At 31.9% G+C, this 11,004-nt stretch overlaps 1 protein-coding gene across 1 annotated transcript; it reads right to left on the bottom strand.

Annotated features, from left to right (window-relative positions):
* Positions 1–2,275: 2,275 nt before the first annotated feature.
* Positions 2,276–2,788, bottom strand: LOC133301677 (RING-H2 finger protein ATL70-like). The gene has a single exon (XM_061501339.1). The coding sequence runs from the start codon at positions 2,786–2,788 to the stop codon at positions 2,276–2,278; it is 513 nt and encodes a 170-aa protein (XP_061357323.1).
* Between the last annotated feature and the right edge of the window lie 8,216 nt (positions 2,789–11,004).

The following is an 11,004-nucleotide window of genomic DNA, read 5'->3' as shown; positions in this document are numbered from 1 at the left end:
TCTAAATGGAAATTTAGATGAAGATGTGTACATGGACCAACCAATAGGGTTCATAGAAAAGGATAAAGAGCACATGGTGTGCAAACTTAAGAAGTCAATATACAGACTTAAACAAGCTTCACGGCAATGGTATCTTAAGTTTAATGATACTGTTGTTTCCTTTGGATTTAAAGAAAACACTGTTGATCGATGTATATATCTGAAGATCAGTGGGAGCAAGTTCATATTTTTGATTTTGTATGTTGATGATATTTTGCTGGCAACTAACGATCTTGGTCTTTTAACTGAGACAAAGAAGTTTCTCTCTAGTAACTTTGAAATGAAAGATATGGGTGAGACAACTTATGTGATAGGAATAGAAATATTCCGTGATAGATCACAAGGACTGTTAGGTTTGTCTCAGAAAGCATGTATTAATAAAGTTCTAGAGAGATTCAGAATGGAAAACTGCTCATCATCTTCAGTTCCAATTTAGAAAGGAGATAAGTTTAGTCTCATGCAATGTTAGTCTCATGCAATGTCCTAAAAGTGAATTGGAACGAAAAGGAATGGAAGCAATTTCGTATGCATCATTAGTTGGGAGTTTAATGTATGCTCAGACTTGTACGAGACCAGATATTAGCTTTGCAGTTGGGATGTTGGGTAGATACCAAAGTAATCCCGGTATGGATCATTGGAAAGCTGCAAAGAAAGTTTTGAGATATTTGCAAGGAACTAAAGGTCACATGCTTACTTATAGAAGGTCTAACAACCTTGAAGTGATAGGATACACAGATTCAGATTTTGCAGGATGCGTAGACACAAGAAAGTCTACATGTGGTTACCTGTATCTTTTAGCTGAAGGAGCTATATCATGGAAAAGTGCGAAGCAGACTGTAATAGCTGCGTCCACTATGGAAGCTGAATTTGTGGCATGCTTTGAAGCCACGATTCAGGCTAAATGGCTACGGAACTTTATTTCAGGGCTTGTATTGGTCGACAATATTGAAAAGCCGCTAAAAATTTATTGTGATAATTCCGCTGCAGTCTTCTTTTCTAAAAACGACAAGTATTCCAAAGGTGCTAAACATATGGAATTAAAGTACTTTGCCGTTAAAGAAGAGGTTCAGAAACATAGAGTGTCTATAGAGCATATTAGCACCGATCTTATGATAGTTGATCCCTTGACGAAGGGATTACCGCCCAAGACATTTACTGGTCATGTATGTAGAATGGGCATTATGTCAGCTAGTGAATGATGAAAATTATAGTTATGCATTAAGTCTTGACACTCTGAGCTCATTAATGAATATGTGTTTCTGTTATTGTCTTATTTTCAATTTATGTATGCATGCAAGTATATGTGATGATATTGAAAATAATTATGATCTGTTATGAAGACATTATTGTTGGACATAATGTACACTTCCTATTAAAGTATCATGTTAGGAAGAAGAGTCAATATAGTGGTACATGGAAGGGACTATGCCGACTTGATAACATACAACCGCCATGACTCATGTTGATTTTATTTCTAATAATGAATTATGATAAGGTCAATGTATAGAACCTTTAGCCTAGTAAATGCGCATCATAGTGAATGTTAATTAAATCATGAAGGGACACCTTATGACATGAGCCAAGTGGGAGAATGTAAAACTATTTGTGTCTCATGTGTAATGTGTGTCAATTGATTTAATTGATAATAAAAGAGGCTTTATGGTAATTGACGTTTCGCATTAATGGTAATTGACGTTTCACATTAATGGTAATTGACGTTTTGACTATTAAGGGAAGTTTTATAAAGAAGTAACTGGTGACAGGTTCAGTTACGTTCAGAGAAAGGAGATTTTCTGATAAAAGGTGGTTTACAGAAACGCTCTCCATCATTGTCTACCCAGAAGAGTTGTATCAAATTCCTGTTAAAGAAGATACAAGAATAATGAAGGGTTAAGACTCTGAGAAAGGTTTTCACCATCAAAGTTCTTCCGCACTAATGGAGAAAGGTACACTTTTATGTGAAACTCATAAATTCTAAAGATCTTATATCATGTTCTTGCATGTAGAATATTGAACATGTATTACTGATTTACTTATGAAATTACTTACACTACAGATGCACCAAATATTCGGTGCATCTTCCACTCACAATGTAATACGTGTCTTACATTTTATCAGGGGAAGATGCATCCAAAAATCGATGTATCCGTAGAACTAAAGATATCTTCCATCTGTGGAGGATCCATTCTTGCCTACAATACCATGCTTTTTTGTTTTTGTTTCAACATTCTTCTATTTAATCACGTCTTGCTGCCAAGGGAACAACTTCGGCAAGAGGAGTTGAAATAGGAGTTGGAAGTGGCGTGGTTCGACACACCGGACATGAGAGGTTTACCTGCAACCACCGGTTAATGCAATCTCTATGAAACGCGTGACCACAATCAGGTAGAAGCTGCAATAAATCTGTGTCCTTGTAATCTGCCAAACATATTGAGCAGCATGATGTTATTGTTGCTGAATCAGGTTTATGCTGCTTTGCTTCAGAATACAATAGCATCGGATAACAGTTCAAAGATGCTTCTTCTTGATGAATTTGGATGGTTAAGGCAGAAGAATCTAGCTCCATGCTAGTGTTGGCAGTGGCACGCACTTGCCTGTTTTGCAAGCTTCCACGGCTACAATAATAAGAAATGAGAGTTAAGACTGTGATCACTATGAGAACCATAAGTGATAACCCAATTGAATAATATGCATAACCATGCTGGTTATCTGAAGGGTTGTCGTCAGAATTAATGGAAGTGTTGTTCATGATGCTTTGAGTTGGGGCTGTCAATCTCCACTGTGAATAGAAGGACTAGGGATAAGAATGCCCCTTTAATTTAAAACGGATCCTAGGAAAATTTTGAATTCTTCATTTATGAGTAAGCTAATATACCAAGAGGCTTGAATTCTTGCTCCATAAAAAATCAATGAAGGTATTCAGTAATCATTGGTTCAAATGATAATTATTAGAGAATAGTATATCTTCAGATATATAAAACCATTAAAAGCCCTCACCCAATAGCTTAAGTTTTTGAGTTGAATTGATTCTTTATATTGTATCAGAGCCTCGTGTTCCGGGTTCGATTCTCGCTGCCCCCCACTTTCTTTCAAATGGAATTTCTTTGTTCGCACAGGTAGGTGGGCCTGTGCATTGTCCCCCAGTGGGCTCTCGTGTGAGGGGGCGTGTTGAGATATATAAAACCATTAAAAGTCCTCACCCAATAGCTTAAGCTTTTGGATTGAATTGGTTCTTTACGGTATAAATTATTAAAAAGCCTTCGCCTACCAGCTTAAGCTCCTGAATTGAATTAGTTCTTTATATGGTACCAGAGTCTCGGTGTCACGAGTTTGATCTTCACCGCCCCCAACTTTCTCTTATGGTATTTCTTAGTACAGGTATTGATGGATCTTCACTTTCTGTCGATTCATCAATTACTCGATTCCCTTTACCAGTTAATCCACATGTTTAATGGTAAAACTTGTTTCTCTTAATCAAGAGTTTCAAGTTCTAGCTCTAATGGGAAAAATGATTATAAAAAGAGTCATCTATATAGGCTAGACAATACTCAAACTCGGTTTTAGTTATGAACTGGTTGGGATTAAAATAAAAATAAAAATAGAGTTTTAGGATCTTTTTGAATGTGTTGTGTGTTTTTTCTTTAAAATTATTTTATAGAATAATTAATGAAATAAGTATTTTCTGTATTAATTTTCGTTTTGTTTTTTCTATTTGTATTGGAAAGGGAGGTAATATTGCGTGAGTGATTAGAACATGTGAGCTGGGTATCATATTCGCACACAAAATAAAAAAAGATGGAAACTGAGGGGAGTTATTATGTGGTGATGGTTTCTACTTGCAGTTTACTGGCTGGTGAAGGCTAAATGTACGTGTCATTGACTGATATAAATATATATTTTTTTGAAAATATTTCAATCGGTTCATTGCTTCGCAACTAATCTGATTCAGGACGGGTCCAATATTAAGGCTTTAAACCCTTCCCAAAGGTGGTACTGGGGAGATTCGAAGACATGCTCTCGCTCCCACCTGCTTAGCTCCTATGCGCCAACCAGTGGCAGACCCAGAAAAAAAGTTTAAGGTTGCACACTTAGGGTGAGGGGTTCGGGGGCAGCGGCCCCGAATATTTTTTTTTTAATTTAAATGTATTAAAAAATATATAAACAAGAAAAGAAAAGAATTATAGGGGTGGTTAGGTTGGGTCCATGTTAGTTAAAATTCCGATTTAAATATGTGATTTTATGATTTTACAATTTTTTTTAATCAAAATGATTTCATCAAAAATCCAAACAATTTTACGATTTTATGATTTTTTACGATTTTTTTTATATTAGGATTTTAAGTTTTATGATTTTTTATCCTCCTTCCGATTTTAGGTAAGATCCCGATTTTAACTATCATGGTTAGGCCTATGTTTATTTTTTTTCTTTTCAATCTTTCTAAATCTTTTTTTTTTTTTTTTAGTTAACCTATATCACCCACCCATTGAAAAAAAAAATCTCAAACTTATGTCTGCAAGTGCAGACACCGGCAACTGTGTGTGTCCGCTACTGGCACCAACTGAGCTACCACCGTTTGGTTTTTACTCATATATTTTTTTTTTTTTTTGATAACATTAAGGGGCGAAGCCCCAAACAAAAACAAACAAACAACCAGAAATAAAAAAATAACTATGCAGGGTCTATATCCCTACAAGAGGAGATTCCCTGAAGATCGTGATCAAATAACTGAGCAAGGTGAAACGACATAATTCTATGACTCCAGAATCCAGTATCTTTGTGAAGAGCAGACTTGGCTAACCAATCTGCACAGGAATTAACTTCTCTTGGAATATGAGAAAGCGTTACCTCCTAATCCTGACCGACGAGTGCTTGCCATCCGTAAGCCAAAGATAGCTAGGAAGACACGTCATGCTAAGAAGAAACTATTCGTGTTAATGTCATTATATTTGACAATTCATATATAAACGCAAGATTCACACCAAGAATTGTGTAATTTTTATAATTGTATAATATTGTTACAGATATTAATAAAATATTATCAATGTACTCTCATATTACTATAATGAATTTGTTGCATTATATAGCTCAGAGCTTGTCATGATGAAGTGAATTCGATCATCGTCGTCTCCGTTTTCTAATATAATTAAAATAAAAAAGTTAAAATCAGCGGTAAACCAAAAAATTAAAAAAAAAATACGTATGTACACTATCTACGTTTTAAGGCCTATTGAGTGAATGAGTGTATTAGAAATATTTAAACAAAAAATTATTAATATAATCTCATTTAATAATTTAAATTTTTAAGTTAAAATGATTGCTTTGCAAAGTATTATGAAAATTGAAATATTGGACGAATGTGCGTATACATGCTTCAATTGATTTATTGCAAAGTTTGACTTTGGCCTGTTATTGCATGTGGCAATGCTAAATGGTAAACGAGGAATCAATATTAAAAAATTGGGCAAAGGTTTCCCCATAAGGGATTCCGTTGCGTTTGAAGTTTTTTATTTTTGGTATGGCTGTTCCTAAACTTTGCTGACTAGTTTAATTAGATAACTGAACCACTTTACATACTAAAAAATATATATTTCAAGGTCAAAATGGTCTTGGGAGTAAAAAGGATTTCTTATTTAATTTATCTACTATTTGTACTATTATCCAATTCCCATTTGGCGATTCAATAGAAGAATTTGATTTTTTTAAATGATTATATTTATAGCCAAGCTATTTTAATAATGTGTTAAAATAGATCAAAATAAATTTTCTTTTGCTCTTTTTACATTCATATTTGATGTATATGTAAAACTTTTTCTACTAATCTTGATTGTTGTTATTCTTTGAAGGGCATTTTATTTTATACAATTCCAAAAGAGTTTGATTGTGTTAACAAGTACTTGTTCAAACTTTATGTCATTAGAATCACATTAGATTTATTTTAATTATGTGTTATTATATTTTTTTATTTTTTCTTTTCTTTTCCACTAATACCTGTTCAGGCACTATTATGTCTTTGTAAGAGGTTTTTATTTATTTATTGAATACAATATCATTAAAAGCTCGCGGAGTATTTGGTGTCTTAAGTATGTAATACGTTAATCCATGCATATAAATAAATTGTTGTTTATTTCATGTTTATTTCGGAGTATTTAATGAAAATGAATGATGCATTATCTATAGTTGATAAATGTGTTCTTCTATATCGTTGTAAAAATAATGAAAAACGGAATAGATTTTTTTTTTTTAAATATAATGTCATATCATTTACCTATTAAATAGAAATAAGAGATAGTTTGTACAAATAAATAAATAAATAAATAAATAAGAGAAAGTTCCCTTATTTCTTCTAAAAAAAGCAATATAGTCGTTTACCAAAAAACAAAAAAAAGAAAGCAACATAATCATTTAATTTAGAGGAAGTGGAATGTATAATTAAGATTTAACTTAAATTATATGTATCTATATAGATACAAATATTTGTTGGGAAAATATTTTAATTAGAGGTTAATAACATTTTTCTTTTTTCATATGATACAATCATTTGTTTCAGTAATTAATTCAGTCATATCACGAATTACATAATTAAATGTTTTCGACTTAGTACTAAGAATCCTTATGAGATGGCGGAAATAGATCTAACCCAATTTGTCTCTCCCCCCTATCTTATTGTATGTGTAGTCATCTTCCATTGAGAAAATAAGATACTTTTTTTATTTTATTTTTTTTGTCTTCGTTTTCGAATGTATTATGCATACTTAGAGTTAGTGTATCCCAAGGTAAGGTAAAGGAGCACCACTAAAAACGGATTGTTTCGACAAAATTTAGGGCAAGTTTGGAGCACATGATAAAGAAGAAATGATAGGATAACTCATCATATCCTACTTTTATCTCTTGTTTGATGAGTCAATAGGATATGATTAACTTATCCTATTGTCTTATTTTATCCTATCTAATACATGATTTTTATCCTATGAGAGAAGCTGAGTTAGGATTCAACATGATAGGATATCAATATTGGATACCCAATATATTCCCACGCTACCTAATATATTTGTATTTATTGCATTATATTTTGTTTTTTCTTTCTCATTTCTCCTTCTACATAATCTTATCAGATTGCTAACAGCTCATCAAACACATGATATAGATTTATCAGCCCCATATCATATCCTACCTTTATCAGCCCCATATTATATCTTACATTTATCCTATCCTGTCCACCAAACGAGCCCTTAGGGGTGTATTGGATTAAGATTTTAATTTTTTATAAGATAATTTTTTTTATAGATTTTAAAAAGACTACTTAAAATTGGAGGGATTTTAAAGATTTTTAAAATTTTTTTTTACAGTCAAGATTTTATAAGATTTGATTTTAAAATATTTTAATAGAATTTATAAGATTTGAAAGGACAATATGAATTAATAAGATTTTTAAAAATCATATGAATTTTTAATAAACATTTAAAATTACAAGAGTCAATAAAAAAATAACAAAGAAATGCAATGATGTTAATAAAAAAAGTAAAACCTAATATAATTGTCTCAATTAGTAAAACATAATATAATTTTTAACAAACATTCAAAAATTACTAAGCAACAGCTCTCCATATATCTAAAGCTATACTAATCCTCCACGCATTAACATTTTCTTGTTCTTACTCTTGGGTTTGATCAATGGGTTTGACCAATGGGTTTGACCAATGGGTTAAAAATTATCTTTGGTATCAGAGCTATGCATATATGATTATAAGAACACATTTTTTTATTTATTAAACTAATTCTAAATTTGCATATAGAACCTAAAGTTCATGATAAAATTTTGTTTGGATTTTTTTGCAATTGATATTGGAAATCTTGAGATTTTTGTTCTACATTATGAATATTTTATAACCATATATCATATGCATATTTTTATTGAGTATTGTAAGAAAATTTTGAATTTGAATTTCTGGGTTTTATTACATGAATTAAGGATATTATTTCAAGTCCTTAATCACTATGTACTAAGGGTCAAATTGAGCAATTAATTAAATTAAATTCAACCAAAACACATGAAAATTATGATATAGTTGTTGATTCACTTTCAGGAATACTCTCATCAAATTAATGTGTTTGTAGACATTTTTATGATTGAAGAATATCAAGTGTGAAAGCATAAACAAGAAAAAAAAAATAAAAAAAGCAAGGAGCAACGAAAAAGTTAGTTGACTTTTAGCGCCAACTTCTCTCATAATATAGCGCAAGAGGCGCCAAGTTTTCAAGCCTTTGTAAAGTGGCGCAAAAAGCCCCAAGCTCTCTCTCGTTATGGCGCAAGAAGCATAAGGGTTAATTACCCTATGTTGGGGTAGCGCTTAAAGCGCCACTTTCTCACTCAAGTTGGCGCCTTTTGGCGCTATTGAAGCCAGACTTTTGGATTTTGAAAGTTACGGAGGATTTTAATATTATGCAGAAGATTTGATTTTAGGGAAAATTTCAAAAATCTTCCTGTAACTTTCTTCGTAATCATTTATCTCCTCTCCAAAATTTTGAAACATTTATCCCTGACTTAAAGTTTCTTTATCACTTACCCCCTAAAGAAACTTTAAGTCAGGGGAGGGGGCTAAGTGATAAAAAAATCTAAATAAGGATGTAAATTATTCAAAAAATTTATGAGGGGATAAATGATAATTAAGAAAACTCATAGGTTTTTTTTTTGAAACTTTCCCTTAATTTTAAAATAAAACAAAAAGGAAGCTTTTTATTTATCAATAAGAAAAAGGTAATTTTGGATTTATTTGAGGAGGGATAATATCTGACGGGCTGTGATATTTTGAATATTTAATCATGATGATTTAAGTGGAGTTTGATTTAAGATTTTAAAGAAAATTTTCTCTTTAATATAAAATGGGAATATTTTGGAAACAAATACATACTGGCATTGGGAAAGAGACGAGAGTGCGTAGAGAATTCAGAGATCAGAGACAGTGAACAAATTGAAAGATGATCGAAGCGGAAACATGGAGATTCAACATCATCCTTCATCCAGGAATTTAGATTAATTGTCTTTTAATTTTCTTTTGATATTTTTTTAAAGCCGAATATGAATATGTCTGGCTAATTTTCTTAGTAGTTAGGGATATGGATCCAGTGGTTACTCTTATATTGATTTTTTTCAATAAAATCTGTCTCAATTGTTATGTATTTATCATGATTTAATTGTTCAAATTTCTTATATAACATGATCAACTATAGAGGAATAAAGAGGGTAAAATTCTAAATAGAAATATTTAGGATTTTAACTTGAACTAGGATAAATACCAATTTTTGCTTGTTCTAGACATAGACGGGTGCTATGTTGCACCGACACCAACACAGGAAACGAGATACGACACGACACGACACGACACGACACTCCGACACGTTAATTCTAAAAAATACTAGATTTCGACACGTTAGGACACATTTTGATATTACATAATATTTTTAATTTATATAGTGTATATTATATTTAATATTCAATAATTTAACAAAAAAATGAAGATAAACTTATAATATCCGTTAATTTTGCAAATAAATATAAGATATCTCATATATTTATATTAAACTCAATATAAAGGTAATTGTAATCTAACGAATCTAATAGTTGAAACTAAAAACACAACATAACGCAACCTTCGACCCTTTTTTTTGAGTCTCTGCAATGCGTGATGGAGTGTCGGAGAATCGGAGAGTGTCGAAAAGTGTCGGACACGACACATCAGGTATTTTGAAGTGTCGGTGCATAATAGGAAGGGTGAGCGTTGCAAACTTGGACTAGGATTCTAATTAGATTAAATGGTTAAATAACTAAGACATTATAGATTTAATCAATTAATAATTAGATGATGAATCCTTTGGTAACAAGTGGGCTAGAATTTTATTGAATTAATTTAATTCACTTAAGGGGAATCAGAGGTTAAGTAGACGCAAACTACATTTTTATTCTCGATCTTAAAACTCAATTCTTGATTTCAAACTTGTCTTTTAATTAAGTTCTTCTACTGTTATATTTATTTAATTTTCAATTAAATATTAATTACCTGTGAAAACATCTTTGAATTGTCTAACTTAGATAAAAACAGTGAATTATTGCTTGAATTTAGTCCTCGTGAGAACGATACTTTTACTTAATCACTTTATTACTTGTACGACCGGTATATTTGTCGTATTCGCAACAATATACTGAAATTGATTACTTATGAGGCACTACTGAAAATATTATGTTATGTCAGCTTGCACTCATCGGCATGGGAGAATGTCCCCTTTATCTTAATGATGAGATGCTGAAGAATGCTATAAAGTTCCAGCTGTCGAGTTACATGGATGGACTTGATTTTTGCATGACACATGCTTGTTCAACAATACCTGGAACTCCATATCATGAAAGTTTGATGTCTCCAAGTTATTTGTTGAGCCCAATATGTGTGTCGTATTATTCATTCATATAATTTGGCATGCCACTTGATTTCACAATTGATTAATTGATGTATTATAAAATACCTCTAATTTTATTTCCATCTTTGCGATGAAATTAGCTTCCTTCACAATCAACCCATCATAATCCGTCTCAAAATCCATTGCAATTTATTTCCGAAAATCTGTCACAAAACCCATCGCAAATTGAGATGGAAAGAGTTTCATTATCGTCGCAAGGTTTGCCCTATGCATTTACAATGACTACAAAGTCGGAAAAAATTCCGTCGCTATATCGCTTGCAATTTCTCAGAATTTGTGATGGAAATTTAAGCCGTTGCAATTTATGATGGTCTTGCAATGGAACTGCTAAGGGATTTGAGACGAAAATTTGTCATTGCAATTTGTGTGCCGATCGCAATTTTCATTGCAATTTGCAACTGAATCAAGACTGTCGCTAATTTCCATTGCAATTTCAGCCTTTTCTGGTAATGAAGTTGTTCTGTGGTGATGAAAGGAAATAAAAAGAAAAGAAAC

The sequence above is a fragment of the Gastrolobium bilobum genome, unplaced genomic scaffold, assembly GCF_033153095.1.
Source record: "Gastrolobium bilobum isolate Gb01-03AN ecotype WA unplaced genomic scaffold, APGP_CSIRO_Gbil_v1 utg713433, whole genome shotgun sequence".
Taxonomy (NCBI): Eukaryota; Viridiplantae; Streptophyta; class Magnoliopsida; order Fabales; family Fabaceae; genus Gastrolobium; species Gastrolobium bilobum.
This window is presented reverse-complemented; position numbering and strand designations above follow the sequence as displayed.